This window comes from Pan paniscus, chromosome 20 (assembly GCF_029289425.2).
Source record: "Pan paniscus chromosome 20, NHGRI_mPanPan1-v2.0_pri, whole genome shotgun sequence".
Taxonomy (NCBI): Eukaryota; Metazoa; Chordata; class Mammalia; order Primates; family Hominidae; genus Pan; species Pan paniscus.
Window position 1 is genome coordinate 22584114 of NC_073269.2, and position 22528 is coordinate 22606641.

The window sequence follows — 22528 nt, forward strand, 5'->3', positions numbered from 1 at the left end:
TTTTCTCTGTTCAAGCCCTGACCTAGAGAGCTGGGAGCATCCATAGGCACCGGGTTCTGATGCGGCCTACTGTCATGTGATGTGAGTTCCTGGAGGGCAGGAGTTCTGACCTACATGCAGCAGGCACGCAATCAAAGCTTGTTCAATGAAAAAAAAAATGAATGAATGGTCGCTTGGGAGAGGCGGCTCCCAAGCGGACACCCAGGAGTCGGCCAACCCCTTTAACGCCTGCATCCCCTGCTCTCCACGACCTCAAAGGGCCTATAAGTGGTCGACAAAAAGGGGCGGGGATGGGGTGGTTCCGGGCGGGGTCTTCAGCCCTTCCGGTGCGGCCCCTTTAAGAGGCGGGGCCTGCGGGGCGGGCGCCGAGAACGCCGGGGCGGCCCGAAGATGGCGGCGGTGGCTGGATCTGGGGCTGCCGCGGCTCCGAGCTCACTGCTCCTCGTGGTGGGCAGCGAGTTCGGGAGCCCGGGGCTCCTCACCTACGTCCTGGAGGAGCTCGAAAGAGGTCGGGCTGGCCTGGGGGCCCGCGGGAGCCCGGGAGGCGGGCCCGTTCGCGCGTCTGGGCCCGGGGCCGGCGGGGTGGGGCGGCGGCGGCGGCGGCGGCGGCGGGGCCCGGGCTCAGGGGCGGGGGTCGCGGGCCTGGGGCTGGGTCCCCTTCACCGTTAGGCGCACGACGCTGGCAAAGGCGGGGTGCCCGTGGGTGCCCGCGGAGGAAGTGGCATCCGGGCCTGGGCTGGGCAGGGCTGCCCCGCCCCAACTCCGGGTGAAGATAGGGGAGGGGACACGGGCCTGGGCTTGGGGACCCTTGCAGTTGGACCACGGCTCCGCTTCCCGCCAGACTGGCCCGCCCGGGGGGTGGGCCTGGGGTCGCTTTGGATCTCCAGGTCTTAGCAGCTTAGATAGAGATCTCCCGGAGAGAGAAGCAGATATGGGGGAGGCTGGGCCTGGAGCCCCGGGGCCCGCTTTCTGTTGCCTCATAAGGAGCTGCTAATTGGGGTGTGGGCGGGTGCGGCCTGCCCTGGGGATTTGGCACCTAGGGAGGTGAGTCATAGGTGCACCTGCCGGGTTCACCTGCAGCCACTTGGCTCAGTGGGACTGGCGGGCGTGATGCGCCCGTGGGTGGAGATGGGTGTTCATCCCCCATCCCTCGGAGCATCTGGACCTGGCGTTTCATTGCATGTAAAATGGGACAGGAACACGCACCTCGGTTCATGTGCTTGAGGAGTGTTTAGTGAGCACCTGCTATGCGCCAGGCCTTTGGGCAGTGGACACAGGGATATGGCCGGGATGATAGACAGGTTCAGCCCTGCCAACACAGGTCTGGTTTGGGGATGGACCCAAAGCGAGTGAGGAGATTGAACAAGCTTCCGGCTCACATGGTGTCAGGAAGGATGAGAAGGCTGCAAGGGACTGAGAGGACAGTCAGTCTTAGCACCCGAAGGTGCTGAGGGGGAAGGGCCCCCTGGCCAGTAGGAACAGGTGGGGGCGGCAGGGGGATGGACTTCCAGGCAGGGGAAACAGCTGTTGCAAGGGCGGTGAGTGGAAACGGGTCTGGCAGGGCATAGGAGCAGCGAGGAGGTGGAGATGGAGGAGGTGGAGGCTTTGTTGCTGATGAATCTTGTGTGTAAAATGATGAGGTGTGCTCTGGGTCCCCTGGCTCAGCTGCAGCGAGACTTGAAGGTGTTGGGTACTTATGAGTCTCCAAGCTGTGAGTGAAGGGAGGAGGCTGGGGCGCTCCCCACCCACGGGGTGCTAATTATTGAAATATTCTGGGAGCTGGGGGGCCCGGCTGAACTCCCGCCTTGATCCCTCCTTCCCACCAGGCATCCGGTCTTGGGATGTCGATCCTGGCGTCTGCAACCTTGATGAACAGCTCAAGGTCTTTGTGTCCCGACACTCTGCCACCTTCTCCAGCATTGTGAAAGGTGAGGCTGGGGTCCCCCTGACTGCTCCCTACCTCTTGTTCTTTGGGGAAGTGCCAGCCGTGTGCCAGGCATGGGGGGTGGGATGCAGCTATAAATAACAACAGTAATAATACAGTTGAGACCTTTCAAATGCAAGCCGTGACCCAGTGATAACCCCCTCAGTCCTCAGCAACCCACAGTGCAGGAACTGGTGTTTTTGTCCCTGATTGACAGATGAGGAAATTGGCATTGAAGGGGGAAGAGGCAGGGAGATCTCTGAGGAGGGGGTTTTTTGATGAGAAACTGCTATGACTGGTGTGTCCAGTGGAAGGGAAGGGCCCCAGTCAAGACCCAGCAGTGGACAGAACATCTAGAATGAACCGGGCGCGGTGGCTTACGCCTCTGATCTCAGCACTTTGGGAGGCCGCAGCGGGCGGATCACTTGAGGTCAGGAGTTGGAGACTAGCCTGGCCAACATGGAGGAACCCTGTCTCTACTAAGAATACAAAAATAACGGCATGGTGGCAGGCGCCTGTAATCCCAGCTACTCAGGAGGCTGAGGTGGGAGGATCACATGAACCCAGGAGGCAGAGGTTACAGTGGGGCTGAGACTGTGCCACTGCACTCCTGCCTGAGTGACAGAGTGGGAGGGACTCTGTCTCAAAACAAACAAACAAACAAAAAACATCTGGAAGGTGGAGGGGGCACTGAGCAGGCCCTGGAAGATGGAGTGTGGGCCCCTTGCAGGCAGGGACTGATATTGGTTCACAGCCACAGGCCTGGGTATACAGTAGGCAGGGAACTGAAAAGGAGTGAGATCAAGAAGGGCCCAACTCAGCACGAGGCTCCCTTCTAGGGTGACCCAGGGTGAGCAGAGCAGCAGGCGGGCAGGCAGGGTTTGGGTGTTGCCTGCAGCCGCCCCCTGCTCCTGATGGTCTCTTGAGTCACCTCCCCGCTGCTGCTGGAGAGGAAGGAAGTGTCTGTAGTCTCATTGTCCCAGTTGGTCCTTGTGGCTTCCTGACACTTCATGGGGCAGAAAGTGGAGCTGGAAATCCTGTCTGCTGTGTGTGAACTTCGTGGCCACTTCCCTTCTTTATGCCTTGATTTCCCCACCTGAATGGGGCAATATCCCTGTGTGGCAAAAAGCGTGCTAAGGCTGGGTGGGGTGGCTCTTGCCTGTAAACCCAACACTTTGGGAGGTCAAAGTGGGAGGATTGTTTGAGGTCAGGAGTTCAAAACCAGCTGGGGCAACATGGTGAAACCCTGTCCCTACTGAAAATGCAAAAATGAGCTGGACCTGGTGGTGCACACCTGTAGTCCCAGCTACTCAGGAGCCCGAGGAGGGAGGATCGCTTTTACCCAGGAGGCAGAGGCTGCAGTGAGCTAAGATTGTGCCACTGCACTTCAGCCTGGGCAACAGAGCGAAACCCTGTCCCTACTGAAAATGCAAAAATGAGCTGGACCTGGTGGTGCACACCTGTAGTCCCAGCTACTCAGGAGCCCGAGGAGGGAGGATCACTTTTACCCAGGAGGCAGAGGCTGCAGTGAGCTAAGATTGTGCCACTGCACTTCAGCCTGGGCAACAGAGCGAGACCCTGTCTCAAAAAAATAAACTTAGGCCTGACATGGTGGCTCACACCTATAATCCCAGCACTTTGGAAGGCTGAGGTGGGTGGATCACCTGAGGTCAGGAGTTTGAGACCAGCCTGACCAGTATGGTGACACCCCATCTCTACTAAAAATACAAAAATTAGCTGGTTGTGGTGGCAAGCGCCTATAACCCCAGCTACTTGGGAGACTGAGGTTGGAGAATTGCTTGAACTCAGGAGGCAGAGGTTGCAGTGAGCTGAGATCGTGCCACTACACTTCAGCCTGGGCAATAGAGGGAGATTCCATCTCAAAAAAGAGAGACAGAGAGAGAGGGAGGGAGGGAGGGAGGGGGAGGAAAGAGAAAGCTAAATGTGATAAGGGCGAGAGAGAGAGAAAGGGAAAAGAAGGAAAGAAAGTTAAATGTGATAAGGGCTGGCAACACTAGAGGGTCTCTGCCTCTCAAGACTCAGTCTTGTTCATGGTTCAGTCCTGCCTCAGGGGCCTTGGCTGGTGCTGTACCCTGGTCCGGGTTGGCCCTCACTGGCCCCCCCCCCCCCGGCTCTGGCTCCTTGCCACCCCTCTCTCACAGTACTGATGTTTAAAACACATACGGGCCCTGGGGGACAGAGCAGGGTCAGGATCCCAGAAACAGCCCTACTTCAGCCCCGGCCCTTATGCTGCCCCACCCCTAGCTGAGTCCTGCCTCAGGACCTTTGCTCCGGATGTACCCTCGTCCACGTTCGCCCTCATTGGCCCTCCTCGAGCTCTGGCTCTCTGTCTGAAAAATAAATGTGGCCGGACGGGTGCAGTGGGTCAAGTCTGTAATCCAAGCACTTTGGGAGGCCGAGGCAGGCGGATCACCTGAGGTCAGGAGTTTGAGACCAGCCTGACCCACATGTTAAAACCCCGTCTCTACTAAAAATTCAAAAAATTAATGGGGCGTGGTGGCGTGTGCCTGTAATCCCAGCTACTCGGGAGGCTGAGGCAGGAGAATTGCTTGAACCCAGGAGGCGGAGGTTGCAGTGAGCCCAGGTTGCACTGTTGCACTCCAGCCTGGGCAACAAGAGCAAAACTCCGTCTCAAAAAAAAAGAAAAGAAAAAGGCCGGGCGCGGTGGCTCACGCCTGTAATCCCAGCACTTTGGGAGGCCGAGGCAGGCGGATCACGAGGTCAGGATATGGAGACTATCCTGGCTTACACGGTGAAACCCTGTCTCTACTAAAAATACAAAAACTTAGCCGGGTGTGGTGGCGGGCACCTGTAGTCCTGGCTACTCGGGAGGCTGAGGCAGGAGAATGGCGTGAACCCGGGAGGAGGAGCGGAGCTTGCAGTGAGCAGAGATTGCACCACTGCACTCCAGCCTGGGCGACAGAGCGAGACTCCGTCTCACAAAAAAAAGAAGAAAATGGTGGCATCACTCCCAGGGGTGACAGCTGCAAACCAGGCCCTGCGCACGATGGGGCCCTCTGGTTACTGCCTCTCTTAGGCCAGCCGGGGTGGTTTGAGTTTCTCTTTCTTGCCTGGTCCTGACCTGCAGCTCTGCCGTGTGCCTGTTAATCTCCATATGATCCCTGGGTGGGTTCCCAGAGGGGTTCGTGTTCCCTGAGGGTCACACGGGGAGGCAGGATTTGACTCCGGGACGGCCTGATTCCCCCACAGGCCAGCGGAGCCTGCACCACCGTGGAGACAACCTGGAGACCCTGGTCCTCCTGAACCCATCAGACAAGTCCCTGTGTGATGAGGTAGGGAATGGCTGACGTCCTGGAGGGGGCAGGCTGCTGGGACCCGTGCCTTCTCTGTCTTCCTGTCTTGTGTCCTTGTCTTCATGCTGCCCCAGATCCTCTCAAGACACCCGGCACCACACTTCTTCGCCCACGAAGCCTTCCCTGTGGCTTCAGCCTCCGCTTCTTCCCTCCTCTGGGGTGGGAGCAGAAAAGCCTGGACTTTGGGAGGGAGGGGAGGGTAAGCACTCCCAGCTCAGGGCCCAGGACAGCGTGGGTCTGGAGGTGGGAAGGCCAGAGCAGACAGGTTTTCCTCCTGTGGGTTCCCTCCGGCTAGGCCCCAGGAGTTGTCTGAATTGACTCACTAACATTAACCGGCTTGTGGCCATCTGTACTCTACCAATTATACATCCGGAAGATGAACCAGACAGAGCCCTGGGGCATCCCGCTACAGACCTTCTTACAGGTTGATTCCTTGGATCAACTTTTCCCTTTTGTTCCCTTGAGGGGCTCTCAGTCTTTAGGAGACAGAGTGAGACACAGACACCCCCAGCCCTGTGGCATCAGGGCTGGGCTGGAGGGAGAGGTGGACTAGAGAGAGCCCAGAAAGGGCAAGTAGTGCCTTCAGGAGGAAGGGACATCAGAGCTGGGCTTTGTAGGATGAATAGGAGTTTGCTAGGGTTGCTCCAGGGCCCAGCAGGAGACCTGGAGACTGCCTTCATAGCTAGTTGAGCACTGGGCTGGTCGTGGGGTGAGGACAGGAGAGGGGTGGTTATGTATCGACTAGAGGCTACCCCAAAGAGGACTGCTGGATACGTCACTGCACAGAACGGGGCCTTTAGTGTTCACCCCCTCCCTCAGCTCCGGAACCTTCTGTTGGACCCTGCCTCTCACAAGCTACTGGTGTTGGCTGGGCCCTGCCTGGAGGAGACGGGGGAGCTGCTGCTACAGACAGGGGGCTTCTCGCCTCACCACTTCCTCCAGGTCCTGAAGGACAGAGAGGTAAGCCACCCCTTTGCCATCCCCTGCTTCCCCAGCTCTGAATCCTGACTGGTGTGTATCAGGCTGTGTGGCACCAGTGACCTGCTGTTTTCCATGGCCTGGTCTCCCCGTCCTCTGTAGGATGGCAGTGGTGACACATGCCTCCTGGCTGTCTGGGGTCAGTCCCATTGCCTGCGAAAGGGTGTGGTGTGAGCTGAGTTTGTAGGTCAGCAGATGTCCCAAAGTCCTGATGAGGGATGGAGCCAAATGGGTCCTTCCTGGTGCCCGCAGTCTGGGTAGGACACATGGGCAACATGGCAAACCTCACTTTCACATTGTAGTGGGGCACTTAAAAATGGTGAGAAAAGGTTCAGTAGACAGAGGTGGGGCGTGGAGAGTCTCCTTGGAGGGAGCTGTGCCCTGGGAGGAGAGAACGGTGAGTGTAAAGGCCCTGGGGCAGGGAGGCATTTGAAGGGGAGGGAGAGACAGGAGGTGAGGCCAGATCAAAGAGCCTTGTGGCGCTGGAGAGGGTTGGGTTTTGGCAGGAGGGCCCTGAGGAGCAGGCCCTGGGGGAAAGGATGAGGGTGTCCTCGCCCAGTTTTCCCACCGGGCTAGGTGTTGCCTGGCTCTAGGTGGTCCCTTACCACTCCTCCTCCATACAGATCCGGGACATCCTGGCCACCACGCCCCCACCTGTGCAGCCGCCCATACTCACCATCACCTGCCCCACCTTCGGTGACTGGGCTCAGCTGGCACCCGCTGTGCCCGGCCTTCAGGGGGCGCTCCGGCTCCAGCTGCGGCTGAACCCCCCAGCGCAGCTGCCCAACTCTGAGGGACTGTGCGAATTCCTGGAGTACGTGGCTGAGTCTCTGGAGCCGCCGTCCCCCTTCGAGCTGCTGGAGCCCCCGACCTCCGGGGGCTTCCTCAGGCTGGGCCGGCCCTGCTGCTACATCTTCCCCGGAGGCCTCGGGGATGCCGCCTTCTTCGCCGTCAATGGCTTCACTGTGCTGGTCAACGGTGGCTCAAACCCCAAGTCCAGTTTCTGGAAGCTGGTGCGGCACCTGGACCGCGTGGATGCCGTGCTGGTGACCCACCCTGGCGCCGACAGCCTCCCCGGCCTCAACAGCCTGCTGCGGCGCAAACTGGCGGAGCGCTCCGAGGTGGCTGCTGGTGGGGGCTCCTGGGACGACAGGCTGCGCAGGCTCATCTCCCCCAACCTGGGGGTCGTGTTCTTCAACGCCTGCGAGGCCGCGTCGCGGCTGGCGCGCGGCGAGGACGAGGCGGAGCTGGCGCTGAGCCTCCTGGCGCAGCTGGGCATCACGCCTCTGCCACTCAGCCGCGGCCCCGTGCCAGCCAAACCCACCGTGCTCTTCGAGAAGATGGGCGTGGGCCGGCTGGACATGTATGTGCTGCACCCACCCTCCGCCGGCGCCGAGCGCACGCTGGCCTCTGTGTGCGCCCTGCTGGTGTGGCACCCCGCCGGCCCCGGCGAGAAGGTGGTGCGTGTGCTGTTCCCCGGTTGCACCCCGCCCGCCTGCCTCCTGGACGGCCTGGTCCGCCTGCAGCACTTGAGGTTCCTGCGAGAGCCCGTGGTGACGCCCCAGGACCTGGAGGGGCCGGGGCGAGCCGAGAGCAAAGAGAGCGTGGGCTCCCGGGACAGCTCGAAGAGAGAGGGCCTGCTGGCCACCCACCCTAGACCTGGCCAGGAGCGCCCTGGGGTGGCCCGCAAGGAGCCAGCACGGGCTGAGGCCCCACGCAAGACTGAGAAAGAAGCCAAGACCCCCCGGGAGTTGAAGAAAGACCCCAAACCGAGTGTCTCCCGGACCCAGCCGCGGGAGGTGCGCCGGGCAGCCTCTTCTGTGCCCAACCTCAAGAAGACGAGTGCCCAGGCGGCACCCAAGCCCCGCAAAGCACCTAGCACAGCGCCCAGCACGTCCCACTCTGGCTTCCCGCCGGTGGCAAATGGACCCCGCAGCCCGCCCAGCCTCCGATGTGGAGAAGCCAGCCCCCCCAGTGCGGCCTGCGGCTCTCCGGCCTCCCAGCTGGTGGCCACGCCCAGCCTGGAGCTGGGGCCGATCCCAGCCGGGGAGGAGAAGGCACTGGAGCTGCCTTTGGCCGCCAGCTCAATCCCAAGGCCACGCACACCCTCCCCTGAGTCCCACCGGAGCCCCGCAGAGGGCAGCGAGCGGCTGTCGCTGAGCCCACTGCGGGGAGGGGAGGCCGGGCCAGACGCCTCACCCACAGTGACCACACCCACGGTGACCACGCCCTCACTGCCCGCAGAGGTGGGCTCCCCGCACTCGACCGAGGTGGACGAGTCACTGTCGGTGTCCTTTGAGCAGGTGCTGCCGCCATCCGCCCCCACCAGTGAGGCTGGGCTGAGCCTCCCGCTGCGTGGCCCCCGGGCGCGGCGCTCGGCCTCCCCACACGATGTGGACCTGTGCCTGGTGTCACCCTGTGAATTTGAGCATCGCAAGGCGGTGCCAATGGCACCGGCACCTGCGTCCCCTGGCAGCTCGAATGACAGCAGTGCCCGGTCACAGGAACGGGCAGGTGGGCTGGGGGCCGAGGAGACGCCACCCACATCGGTCAGCGAGTCCCTGCCCACCCTGTCTGACTCGGATCCCGTGCCCCTGGCCCCCGGTGCGGCAGACTCAGACGACGACACAGAGGGCTTTGGAGTACCTCGCCACGACCCTTTGCCTGACCCCCTCAAGGTCCCCCCACCACTGCCTGACCCATCCAGCATCTGCATGGTGGACCCCGAGATGCTGCCCCCCAAGACAGCACGGCAAACGGAGAACGTCAGCCGCACCCGGAAGCCCCTGGCCCGCCCCAACTCACGCGCTGCCACCCCTAAAGCCACTCCAGTGGCTGCTGCCAAAACCAAGGGGCTTGCTGGTGGGGACCGTGCCAGCCGACCACTCAGTGCCCGGAGTGAGCCCAGTGAGAAGGGAGGCCGGGCACCCCTGTCCAGAAAGTCCTCAACCCCCAAGACTGCCACTCGAGGCCCGTCGGGTGAGTACTGGAGCTGGGGCCCTGGGCTGGGTTAGCAGCTGCTTAGGCTGGAGAGCATAGCTCGTCCTCCTGTTTTTACATTTTCAGTTTTTTTAAAAGAGATGGTCTCACTCTGTCTCTGAGCTGGAGTGCAGTGGTGCGGTCACAGCTCATTGCAGCCTTGAACAGTGGGGCTCAAGCCACCCTCCCACCTCAGCCTCTCCAGTAGCTGGGACTACTGGCACGGCCACTACCCCTGCCTAATTTTAAAATTTTTGGTAGAGATAGGGTCTTACTATGTTGCCTGGGCTGATTTCAAACTCCTGGCCTCAAGCTGTGTGCCCACCTCAGCCTCCCAAAGTGTTGGGATGACTGGCGTGAGCCACGGTGCCCTGCCAGTTCTTTTTTTTTTTTTTTTTGAGACAGAATTTCGTTCTTGTTGCCCAGGCAAGAGTGCAATGGCACGATCTTGGCTGACTGCAACCTCTGACTCCCGGGTTCAAACAATTCTCCTGTCTCAGCCTCCCGAGTAGGTGGGATTACAGGTGCCTGCCACCACGCCTGGCTAATTTTTGTATTTTTAGTAGAGTTGAGGTTTCACCATGTTGGCCAGGCTGGTCTCGAACTCCGGACCTCAGGTGATCTGCCCACCTTGGCCTCCCAAAGTGCTGGGATTACAGGCATGAGCCACTGTACCCAGCCAAGTCCTCCTGTTCGTAATTACTTCGTGACCTCAGCCGTGCCCACCTCTCCGGGGCTCAGTTTCTCCTGTGAAATGGAAACTGACCTCAGTGTTGAAGCACTTGCCATTCTGAGGTGCCTGGACAGGTGAGCACGTATGCCAACTGTGGGTTTCTAGAAGCCACAATAAGTAAAATGAAACAGTTGAAAATTTAAATAGCGTATTTTATGTAACTGATTGGTTAGGAGGACCCGGCCTATGGTTGCACTCATAGCAGAGCAAAATCAGCAAAGAGAAAAGGCACATAGGGTGAAGTCCAAAGGAAACCAGGCAGAAGCTTGCAGAATCCTCTCCCAGTGGGGCTGCACACCACAGGCTTCATTTCTCCAGTAGCAAGTTGTAACAATGTGTCCCTCATGGAAGCTCATTAGACACAGCATGCCCAGGTTTCCTATTGGGCCATTACATAGGCATCCTCTGCCTGGCACACACACTCTAGACTCCCCAAAAAGGAGAAATCAGGTGTGTGGTCCAGTCCAGGCACAGGGAGCCCCTCTCAGACAGGGAATGGTGGGAATCCTCTGCCTAAGATCCAAATTCCCAGAGACCAGCCAAAGGCTCACATTTTAAGCAGGCCTTGCTGAGAGGAGGGTCTCTGGCCTGCTGTGCTGTTCTTTGTTTTTTTCCTGAGACAGAGTCTCACTCTGTCATCCAGGCTGGAGTGCAGTGGCGCAAACATGGCTCACTGTAGCCTCGACCTCCTGGGTTCAAGCAACCCTCCCACCTCAACCTCCCGAACACCTGGGACCACAGACACGCACCATAACGGCCAGCTAATTTTTTTTTGAGACGGAGTCTTGCTCTGTCACCAGGCTGGAGTGCAGTGGTGCGATCTGAGCTCACTGCAACCTCTACCTCCCGGGGTCAAGCGATTCTCCTACCTCAGCCTCCCAAGTAGCTGAGATTACAGGCACGCGCAACCATGCCCAGCTAATTTTTGTATTTTTAGTAGAGATGGGGTTTCACCATGCTGGTCAGGCCGGTCTCGAACTCCTGGCCTTGTGATCTGCCCGCCTCGGCCTCCCAAAGTACTGGGATTACAGACGTGACCCACTGTGCCCAGCCTACGCCCAGCTAATTTTAAAATTTTTCAGTAGCACTGGGGTCTCACTATGTTGCCCTGGCTGATCTTGAACTCCTGAGCTCAAGTGATCCTTTGGCCTCAGCCTCCCAAAGTGCTGGGATTATAGGCATAAACTGGGATTATAGGCATAAGCCACCACGCCCGACTCAATGTTTAATTTTGGATGAACCGCCGGACTGTTTTCCACAGCAGCTGCTTGACGCTAGCCAGTCTAATGGGTGTGAGGTGGGATCTCATTGTGCTTTTGATTTCCATGTCCCTAATGATCAGTGATGTTGCATCTTTTCATATGCCTATTGGCCATTTGTCTGTCTTCTTTGGAGAAATGTCTATTCAATTCCTTTGCTCATTTTAAAATTTTGTTTTACTTTTTAGAGACAGGGTCTCGGTCTGTTACCCATGCTGGAGTGTAGTGCAAACACAGCTCATTATAGCCTCAACTTCCTGGGCTCAAGTGATCCTCCCAGCTCAGCCTCCCAAGTAGCTGGGACTACACAGGTGCATGCCATCGTGCCTGGCCAATTGTTTAATGTTTTGTAGAGATGGAGTCTCACTATGTTGCCCAGGCTGATCTTGAACTCCCAGCCTCAAGCGATTCTCTCGCCTTGGCCTCCCAAACTGTTGGGATTACAGGCATGAGCCACCATACCTAGCCCCCTTTGCCCATTTTTAAATTGAGTTGTTTTCCGTTGCTGAGTTTTAGGAGTTTTTTAAATCATTCTGGACATTAATCCTTTAGCAGATAAATGGCTTGCAAATATTTCCTCCCATTCTGTGAGCTGCCTTTTTATTCTTTTGATAGTGCCCTTTGATGCACAAAAGTTTTAAATTCTCATGAAGTCCATTTTGTCTATTTTTTTCTTTTGTTGTCTGCACTTTTGATGTCAGACCCAATAAATGATTGCCACATCCATTTTTTTTCTTTTTTTCTTTTTTTTTTTTTTTTTTCAGATGAGTCTGGCTCTGTTGCCCAGGCTGCAGCATGGGAGCACTATCTTGGCTCACTGCAACCTCCGCCTCCCGGGTTCAAGCGATTCTCCTGCCTCAGCCTTCCTGAGTAGCTGCGATTACAGGCACCCACCACCACACCTGGCTAATTTTTTTTGTGTTATTAGTAGACACGGGGTTTCACCACGTTGGCCAGGCTGGTTTCAAACTCCTGACCTCAAGTGATCTGCCCGCCTCGGCCTCCCAGAGTACTAAGATTATAGACGTGAGTCACCATGCCTGGTCAAATCCAACAGTGAGAAGCTTCTACCCCATGTTTTCTTCCAGGAGTTTTAAGTTTTCCGTTTCACATTTAGGTCCATTTGGAGGTAATTTTTGTATGTGGTGAAAAGATCCAGTGTCATTCTCTTGCATGTGGAAGCCCAGCTTTCCCAGCACCATTTGTTGAAAAGACTATCCTTTCCCCATTGAATGTTTGGAACGCTTGTTGAAGATCATTTGACCATACATGTGATGATTTATTTCCAGGCCTCTATTGTATTCCATTGGTCTATATGTCTGTCTTTATGCCAGTGCCACGCTGTTTTGATTACTGTAGCTTTGTAGTAAGTTTTGAAATCCAGAAGTGTGAGTCCTCTATCTTGATTCTTCTATTTCATGATTGTTTAATTTCCTTTTCACATTGTTCATTGTTCACGTATAGAAATTCAACTGTGTTTTGCCTGTGGACTTTGTACCTTGCTTCTTTGCTGAATTCGTTTATTATTATTTTTTGAGATGGAGTCTCACTCTGTCGCCCAGGCTGGAGTGCAGTGGCACAATCTCAGCTCACTGCAACCTCCACTTCCCGGGTTCAAGCAGTTCTCCTGCCTCTGCCTCCCGAGTAGCTGGGATTACAGGCGCCTGCCACCACGCCCAGCTAATTTTTGTATTTTTAGTAAGAGACAGGGTTTCGCCATGTTGGCTAGGCTGGTCTTGAACTCCTGACCTCAAGTGATCTGCCTGCCTCAGCCTCCCAAAGTGCTGGGATTACAGGCGTGAGCCACTGCACCCCCAGGCCTGATTTTTTACATTATTGTTCATAAAGTCTGTTGAACTGGCATTTTCTTGTAGAATTAAATATCTGTGCCTGGCTTTGGTATTAAGACAATTCTGGTCTTATAAAATGAGTTAGGAAGTGTTCCTTCCTCTTCAGTTCCTCGGAAAAGTTTGAGAAAGGCTGATGTTAGTTCTCTAAATGTTTAGTGGCTTCCCCAGGGCTTTTCTTTGTTGGGAGGTTGTAAGTTACTGATTCATTCTCCTTGCTAGCTACAGGTATGTGCTGATTTTCTATTTTTGTGATTGTGTCTTGGTAGTTTTTGTGTTTCTAGGAATGTGTCCATTTTGGCTGAGGGTATGCATTTGTTGGTATACAGACGGGGTAGTACTCTTACCCCCTGAGCTGGGCAGCAGCTGTGATTGTAAGATGCAGGGTCTGGCAGGCTTCTTGTGCCCGAGACCCAGCCGTATCCTTTCATTCCATTGATCATTCACTTGCCCAGGGCTGGTGGCCTTGTCCCCTTTGGCCCTAAGGTCAGGGTTTGGACAAGGCCCCCAGAGCTGCTGTCTCATCCGCATCCAGCACCCCGCAGTGATCTTGGGCCTGCCTCTCAAGGCTCTGTCCACCCACCCTGGCTCCCCATCACCCTTGGGGCAGGGATTCTGTCTGTCTTGGTCACAGCCCTGTTTCAGGGCCTGGTGCCCATGAGGTTCTGTTAAATACCCCTTGAGCAAGTGAACCAGACAAATGCTGCAGAAGCAGCAGATGGTCCAGGCACTGGCTGCTTTCAGGGCTCAAACTCTTAAACCCTCTTCCAGGAAGCATTCCCTGATTGCCACCCACTCGCCCCCCAGCCCTGGGGATGTGTATGTCCAGGGACTGGCTGGGGATGAGTGAGGCTCTTGGCACAAAGGGGTGGCCGGTGGTGTTTGTAGAGTGAGTGAAGAGTCACTGGAGTCAAGGCGTGGTGACACGCACCTGGAGTCCCAGCTACTTGGAAGGCTGAGGCAGGAGGATCACTTGAGCCCAGGAGTTTGCGACGAGCCTGGGCAGCATAGCGAGACCCCATTTCTTAAAATAAGATTCACTGGAGTCATGAGCGCACCAGGCCTCCCCAGAAAACTCTGAGTTCAGGCCTCCTGCTGAGGAGGGAGCTGCTCTGAGTGGTGCAGGTCGAACTTGGAGCCTCGGCCCCTCCCCAGCCCCAGGAGCTCATCCCTGCCTCCCCATCCCCCCGCCCGCAGGGTCAGCCAGCAGCCGGCCCGGGGTGTCAGCCACCCCACCCAAGTCCCCGGTCTACCTGGACCTGGCCTACCTGCCCAGCGGGAGCAGCGCCCACCTGGTGGATGAGGAGTTCTTCCAGCGCGTGCGCGCGCTCTGCTACGTCATCAGTGGCCAGGACCAGCGCAAGGAGGAAGGCATGCGGGCCGTCCTGGACGCGCTGCTGGCCAGCAAGCAGCATTGGGACCGTGACCTGCAGGTGCGTGTCACCCCAGGGCCTCTGCTGGTAAGTGTAGTTAGCACAGGTGGGTCAATCCACCCTCCACCCTCAGAGACTAAGCTACGTCCCCCAGGCCACACGGGAATGGGGGTGAACGTGGGAGTCTCTCATGGCTCAGCCCTTAGGGGTCTCTTCAGACTGATTCTGTCGTGTCACTGTTGTCATCGGCTGTGCTGGAAGCCTGGGGGAGGACGCAGGGCCTCGTGAAGCCTCATGGTTCTATCCCTTCCCCAGACACCTTGTCACTTAGCCATTGTTCCGCTGTGAGAATTAGTCGGGATGGAATAGGTGGGCTGGGTGGTATCTGTGCGGCTGAGAACCCTCCCCCAGGGCTGCATGAAGCTGAGAGACTGAAACCAAGCCCTGCAGGGCGAGGCGCATGTGGGCAGAGGGAGGACCGCCTCACACCGCGGCCCCTGCCCTCTCACAGCTGCTAGGCTGGCTTCAAAGGAGTGTCCCTGTAGGGTGCACGACCCAGGAAAAGGCCCAGAGGTAGGAAAGAGGTTGGTGTGTTCAAGGAGCAGGGGGAGATCCAAGTGAGTAGAGAGGGGTCTCAGGCCAAGGAAGGCCTTGCAGAGGAGGAGCTCCGTCTCCTGTGTGCTGAGAAGGCTCTTTGGGTGCTGGTTGGGAGGAGCGGGGACCTCACAGACGGGCTGACCACTCATTGCAGACCTCAAGGTGGAGCACACAAGATCAGGGAAAAGCCAGGAGGGGTCTCAAATGCCAGGAAAGGAAGGCGACTTGGGCCCAGGCCAGAAGGGCAGGGGGCACCCCCCTCACTGGTGGTCCACTCTCCCCACACCCCCCCCCTCCACCTGCAGGTGACCCTGATCCCCACTTTCGACTCGGTGGCCATGCATACGTGGTACGCAGAGACGCACGCCCGGCACCAGGCGCTGGGCATCACGGTGTTGGGCAGCAACAGCATGGTGTCCATGCAGGATGACGCCTTCCCGGCCTGCAAGGTGGAGTTCTAGCCCCATCGCCGACACGCCCCCAACTCAGCCCAACCCACCTGTCCCTAGATTCAGCCACATCAGAAATAAACTGTGACTACACTTGGCTGTGGCCTCTCTTCTTTCTGTGATGGGAGACTTGGCATGTACCTCCTGGTCCTGCGGGTGGGGACAGCTTCCATGGAATCCCCAGTGACCCTGCGGTCAGACCCACTCTGGCCTCCATGTCGCAGATGGGAGAAACGCAGGCTTCACTGGGCCTGGTTTGGGGAAGGAAGTGCCTCTCAGAGTTAATGACCACTGACCGGTGGAGCTCCTGACTATGGCCTCCACCCCGACTCAGCAACTGTGAGGGGCCCAAGTTATAGGCGCGAAGTAGCTACCTGACTATCTGTCACACAAACCAGTTGGTGGCAGGGGGAGATTGAATACCTGTCTCTGCTCCAAAGCCATCAAACAAAAGCTATCCTGCTGTCCCTAGAGGAGATGGATGCTTGTTCCAGAAAGTCTTACTCTGCAGGAAGGATTTACAGAGGAATCTGAAACCCAGAGATTACAGAATATCCACTTCTGACTAATGCACCCTGACCCCTCTCTGCAGAAATACAAGCACTTAGGTTTACTATTAGATACAATGTCATCTGTACTGGGTTGAATGGCAGCCAGCCCCCAAAACACATTCAACACCTGACCCCTGACACCTGTGAATGTGATGTTATTTTGAAAAAGGATCTTTGCAGATACAGTTTTATTATTTTTTGAGATGGAGTCTTGCTCTGTCACCCACGCTGGAGTGCAGTGGGGCGATCTTGGCTCACTGCAACCCCCGCCTCCTAGATTCAAGCGATTCTTGTGCCTCAGCCTCTCTAGTAGCTGGGATTATAGGCACACGCCACCACGCCCGGCTAATTTTTGTATTTTTAGTAGAGACGGGGTTTCACCAGGTTGGCCAGGCTGGTCTCAAACTCCAGACCTCAGATGATCCACCCGCCTCGGTCTCCCGAAGTGCTGGATTACAGGCGTGAGCCACCATGCCTGGCCCTTCACAGGGTCTTATGGTCACAGGGTAGGTGATCAGGAAGGGCAGGTGGAGCAGAGGAGCCATGCCTGTGCCTGCCACCTCCTGTCCAATGCCTGCTAGCAATGCCAAGATCGCTGAGCTCAGCCAGCCACCTCCCACTTCCACCTACCCACCCTCCACACCTCTGCAGCGGAAACTTAACAGGGATGGGAGTCCTGGGAGAAAGGCCCCAGCCTAGGCGAGTTGACACAGCAGTGCAAAGCCAGCCCTGCCCAGTTCCCCATCAGTTGGCACTCAGGTTATGGCCTTTTCTCCGTTGCCAGGGTAAGGATGGACCTCTTCTGGAGTCACCATTTATACATGAGGATGATTCCCCTGGGTTTCTTGTTTTGGCCAAACTGTCTAGTGACCCCTGCTGCCTACTTGTTCTTATTTCAATTGTCCCATTATCAGGGAGGTTTCTTTCTATTTATGGGCTCTTTCTTTTTTTTTTTTTTTTTGAGACAGTTTCTCTCTTGTCCAGGCTGGAGTGCAATGGTGCAATCTCAGCTCACAGCAACCTCAGGCTCCGAGGTTCAAGCAATTCTCGTGCCTCAGCCTCCCGAGTAGCTGGGATTACCGGCATGTTCCACCATGCCCGGCTAATTTTTGTATTTTTAGTAGAAATGGGGTTTTGCCATGTTTACCAAGCTGGTGTCAAACTCCCGGCCTCAAGTGATCCACCCACTTCAGCCTCCCAAAGTACTGGGATTCCAGGCATGAGCCACCGTGCCCAGCCCAGGCCTTTTTCCTTCTTTCTTTTGAGACAGGGTCTCGCTCAGTCACCTAGACGACTGCAGTGGCACAATGTCGGCTCACTGCAACCTCTGCCTCCTGGGCTTAAGTGATCCTCCCACCTCAGCCTCCTGAGTAGCTGGGACTGCCTGGCTAATTTTTTGTATTTTTGGTAGAGCCGGGGTTTTGCCATGTTGGCCAGGCTGGTCTTGAACTCCTAACCTCAGGTGATCCACCCACTTTGGCCTCCCAAAGTGCTAGGATTACAGGCATGAGCCACTGGGCCCAGCCCTTTTTTTTTCTTTTGAGACAGGGCCTCACTGTTGCCCAGGCTGGAGGGCAGTGGCATGATCATGTCTCATTGCAGCCTCAACCTCCCAGACTCAAGTGATCCTCCGACCTTGGCCTCCCAAGTAAGTAGGACCACAGGTGTGCGTCACCACACCCACCTAATTTCTTTTATTATTTGTAGAGATGAGATCTCACTATGTTGCCCAGGCTGATCATGAACTCCTGGGCTCAAGCGATCCTACTTCGGCCTCCCAAAGTGCTGGGATATACAGGCGTGAGCCACTGTGCCTGGCTTACAGGCCTTTTTCTAATTAGCTGGTTTGATATTTTTCTCATTGGGTATTTGTCTTTTTCTCATTCCTACACAATTTTCTTTTTTAAATTAGGGATAATAAACTTATGTGGTAAATGTTTTCCAAATGTACTTTTCCATTTTGTTTAGGCATGGTTTTGCTGTAGAGATATATATATTTTTTTGATGGTCTCTCGTTGCCCAGGCTGGAGTGCAGTGGGTGGGATCACAGTCACTGCAGCCTCGAACTTCTAGCTTCAAGTGATCCTCCCACCTCAGCCTCCCAAAGTGCTGGGATTACAGGCATGAGCCACTGCACCTGGCCAAACTGCAACTTTTTTTTTAAAACGGAGTCTTGCTCTGTCACCCAGGCTGGAGTGCAGTGGCGCGATCTTGGCTCACTGCAAGCTCTGCCTCCCGGGTTCACGCCATTCTCCTGCCTCAGCCTCCCGAGTAGCTGGGACTACAGGCGCCTGCCACCACGCCCAGCTAACTTTTTTTTTGTAATTTTAGTAGAGATGGGGTTTCTGTCTCTATTAAGATGAGGAGAGTACCTAGAACTTGCCAGTCATTTCAACAAATGTTGTAAATGGACAGAAATCTCTAGTTAAAAGGCAAAAGGTGGCTGGGCACAGTGGTTCATGCCTGTAATCCCAGCACTTTGGGAGGCTGAGGTGGGCAGATCACTTGAGGTCAGGAGTTCGAGACCCCCAACTTGGGCAATGTAGTGAAATCCCATCTCCACTAAAAATACAAAAATTAGCCAGGCATGGTGGCACATGCCTGTAATCCCAGCTACTCAGGAGGAGGCTGAGGCAGGAGAATCACTTAAACCTGGGAGGAAGGACGTTGCAGTGAGGCGATCGTGCCACTGCATTCCAACCTGGGCGACAGAGCAAGACTCTGGGAAAAAAAAAAAAAAAAAGCCAAAGAATAAACTTTGTTGGTATTGTAAGCCATATAGTCTGTCCAGACCACTGAATTCCTTTGTTGTAGGCTGAACAGACTACAACAAATGGGTGTGGTATAAACATAGAACCAGTCCAATCTGGTTCAGCTTTGTTAGTAACAAAATGTAACAAAATGATGAGTCGTTTTTCAGTGCAATGGACCCCCAGGGTGCAAGTCACATATCTGTGGAGCATTAACAGATGAACAAAGCATGCCCAATTCATAACCCTTGGGTGGAATGAAAAAGTCAACTACAGGTAGAACCCAAGTACTCGGATCAAGGCATGGGGACTATGCTGGGCGTGGTGACTCACGCCTGTAATCCCAGCACTTTGGGAGGCCCAGGCAGACGGATCACCTGAGGTCAGGAGTTCGAGCCTGGCCAACATGGTGAAACCGTCTCTAGTGAAAATACAAAAGAAACTAACGGGGCATGGTGGTGCGCACCTGTAATCCCAGCTACTCAGGAGGCTGAGGCAGGGAGAGTTGCTTGAACCCAGGAAGTAGAGATTGCAGTGAGCTGAGATCCCACCGTCACTGAGATCCAGCCTGGGTGACAGAGCGAGGCTCCATCTCAAAAAAAAAAAAAAAGGAATGGGGACCAAATTAAAAAGAGAAAGCTGGGTGTGGTGTCTCATGCCCAGGAATTGGAGACTAGCCTGGGCAACATAGTGAGACCCCGTCTACAAAAGATACAAAAATTAGCTGTGTGTTGTAACATACGCCTGTAGTCCCAGCTACTTGGGAGGCTGGGGTGGGAAGACCACTTGAGCTCCTGGAGGTTGAGGCTACAGTTAGCTGTGATTTCGCCATTGCACTCTAGCCTGGGCAACAGAGCAAGACCCTGTCTCAAAAAATAAAAGGGGGAGGGCGGTGCCTTGTTTACTGCAGTGTGGACTTGAGCACCAAAAACGCATCATCGCCCCTGCACGTGATGCAGTCATATCACCCCCATTGCATTTCCGTATCTCTCCCATGATAACCCTCTGCCTATGAAACCTGCCCCCAAGCTCCAGCTTGAAGAGACAGATTTGAACTTCGCCTACTGTCTCCTTGCCAGTTGACTCTCAAAAAAGCTTTTTAGGCCAGGTGCAGTGGCTCATGCCTGTAATCCCAGCACTTTGGGAGGCCGAGGCAGACGCATCACTTGAGGTCAGGAGTTCAGGATCAGCCTGGCCAACATGGAGAAACCCCGTCTCTACTAAAAATACAAAAATTAGCCAGGTGTGCTGGTGCACGTCTTGTAATCCCAGCTACTCTGAGGCAGAAGAATTGCTTGAACCTGGGAGGCAGAGGTTGCAGTAAGCTGAGATCGCACCACTGCACTCCAGCCTGGGCAACAGAGCAAGATTCTGTCTCAAAACAAAATAAAAACAAAAACTGTTGGAAGTTCCTCCCACTGGGCAAACAGTGTCAGGTGGGCGAGTGAAACACAAAGAAGCAACAGCCCATGGTGTGAGGTGTGGGGAGGTGGCACGCGCACCCCGAGGGCTCAGAGGAAGCCTTTTAGCACTGCCGCCTTGGGGGTTAAAGGAGGCTTCCCAAGGATGCAAAAGGGTGAGCCTTATTAGGGAAGGGGAAGGGTGCTCCTGGAGGAGGGACCGGCAGAGGCAAAGGCCTGGTTTGCTGGAGGAACCGAGAGAAGGGTGACATTGAAGCCCCCGCAAAGGGGGAAGAGTGTGGGAGGCAGCTGCCTGGAGGCCTCACTGAGCAGCTGGGACCAAATCCCATGGGGCCCTGGGGGAGGGGAGACGCAGGGGAAGCGGGCTTAAAGTGGACTTGGGAGAGGCCCGCCAGTGGAAGAGGGGTGGGGGTGGGGGTGCCAGGTCCTGGTGGGGCGTGGCCAGAGCTCATTTCTGGGAAGATGTCAGCTCTTCCCAGAGAGAGGCAGTGATGGGGCAGGGCGTGGTGGAGCCCTGCCTGGTATGGTACCTCCTCCAGGTAGCCCTCCTTGCTACCTCTTAGTCCACTGCCTGGACCCTTCCTGACTCCCTCTCTTAAAAGTGTCCTGGCCAGGCATGGTGGCTTACGCCTGTCATCCCAGCACTTTGGGAAGCTGAGGCAGGCGGATCACCAGAAGTCGGGAGTTTGAGAACAGCCTGGCCAACATAGTCATACCCCATCTCTACTAAAAATACAAAAATTAGGGCCGGATGCAGTGTCTCACTCCTGTCATCCTAGCACTTTGGGAGGGTGAGGTGGGTGGCTCACCTGAGGTCAGGAGTTCAAGACCAGCCTGACCAACCTGGTTAGCGGGGCGTGGTGGCACACGCCTGTAATCCCAGCTACTCTGGAGCCTGAGGCAGGAGAATCACTTGAACCCGGGAGGCAGAGGTTGCAGTTACCCGAGATCGCGTCACTGCACTCCAGCCTAGGCGACAAAAGCAAAACTCCGTCTCAAAAAAAAAAAAAAAAAAATTATTCGGGCGTGGTGGTGGGTGCCTGTAATCCCAGCTACTCGAGAGGATAAGGCAGGAGAATCGCTTGAACCTGGGAGGTGAAGGTTGCAGTGAGCTGAGATGGCCTGGGCAACAGAGTGAGACTGTCTCAAAATAAATAAATAAGGCCGGGCGCAGCGGCTCAACGCCTATAATCCCAGCACTTTGGGATCACCTGAGGTCAGGAGTTTGAGACCATCCTGGCCAACATGGTGAAACCTCGTCTCTACTAAAAATACAAAAACTAGCTGGGCCTGGTGGCGGGTGCTTGTAATGCCAGCTACTCAGGGAACTGAGGCAGGAGAATCACTTGAACTCGGGAGATGGAGGTTGCAGTGAGCCGAGATCACACCATTGCACTCCAGGCTGGGGGACAAAAGCGAGACTTCATCTCAAAATAAATAAATTAAATAAATAAATAAATAAATAAAGTGTCGTCCTGTCCACCAGCACATCTCCCTGTTGTATTTCCTTTTAGTCCATAGCCCTAGCAGACTCTTACTTGTTTATATGTTTATATGTCAATATGTTTATATTGATTCCCCCCACTGTGAGCCCATGAGAGCTGCACCCTCTCCATCTTGGTTGTTTCTGGGTCCCCGCTGCCCAGGACAGGACCCAGTACCTGTACCCACACAGCAGGTTCTTGGGAAATGTTGGTTGTGCCCCAGCTTGGCAGCACTGCTGGGTGACCTCGGGAATGTTCCTTAACCTCTCTGGGCTTCTCCTTTTCCCCAGTCTCAGAAATAAGAAAGTTGGCCTGAACCTCCAGGAAGAGCAGGGAGCCTTGGGCTGTTTTGGCAACTGGACCCCTGAGTTTTCTTCCCTGGCCTGTTCAGCCCCAGGCACTCCAGACAGGCCTGACCTATGTCATCCTGTCCTCCCCACCCCCTACAGCATCCTTTGGGATCTGGGCCCAGGGCAGGTGTGAGCTGTGGTACCAGCACACCCATGTCAAGTCCTGCCTCTGACGTGTGTTTACTGTGTGACTTCCAAGAGTAGCTTGCTTTCTCTGAGCTCTGTTTCCCCTGGCCCAGGCTTGGGAGTGGAGTGTCTGGGGGAGTGTGGATGCAGTTCAGACCTCACCTGACAGGTGTGGATAGTACCAGGGCCCCCAAGAAGCTCCCAGGCTGGAAGGGGAGGGGGCAATGCCTAACATAACATCCCAGTCCTGGGGGATCAGCACTGGCTTGGAAGGAAAACCAGATGGGTTTTCAGGAGCCTGGGAAGCTAGCTGGAGGGCTTCTTGAAGGAGAGGACCACATAGGAACTAAGAGCTAAAGGTGGGAAGGAAAT

The 22528-nt window shown here is 55.7% G+C and overlaps 1 protein-coding gene across 4 annotated transcripts; it reads left to right on the plus strand.

The window, feature by feature from the left end:
• Positions 1 to 334: 334 nt before the first annotated feature.
• MAP1S (microtubule associated protein 1S) lies at positions 335 to 15571 on the plus strand. Of its 4 annotated transcripts, none has more exons than XM_063600006.1 (7): positions 335 to 508; positions 1827 to 1928; positions 5156 to 5238; positions 6079 to 6219; positions 6861 to 9216; positions 14253 to 14515; positions 15331 to 15571. In XM_063600006.1, exons 1-7 carry the CDS (start codon positions 391 to 393, stop codon positions 15484 to 15486), a joined length of 3219 nt encoding a protein of 1072 aa, XP_063456076.1. In that variant the 5' UTR covers positions 335 to 390; the 3' UTR covers positions 15487 to 15571. The 4 variants fall into 4 exon arrangements, with proteins under 4 accessions (XP_063456076.1, XP_034800080.2, XP_063456075.1 ...); XM_034944189.3 differs by having other exon boundaries at positions 14253 to 14488; XM_063600007.1 differs by having other exon boundaries at positions 351 to 508; positions 14253 to 14482; positions 15325 to 15571.
• Positions 15572 to 22528: the final 6957 nt, after the last annotated feature.

Coding starts and splice junctions, on each gene's coding strand:
- MAP1S (XM_063600005.1), top strand. CDS start 391: ATGGCGGCGGTGGCTGGATCTGGGGCTGCCGCGGCTCCGAGCTCACTG. Junction 509..1,826: donor CCTGGAGGAGCTCGAAAGAG/GTCGGGCTGGCC, acceptor CCTTCCCACCAG/GCATCCGGTCTTGGGATGTC. Junction 6,220..6,860: donor AGGTCCTGAAGGACAGAGAG/GTAAGCCACCCC, acceptor TCCTCCATACAG/ATCCGGGACATCCTGGCCAC.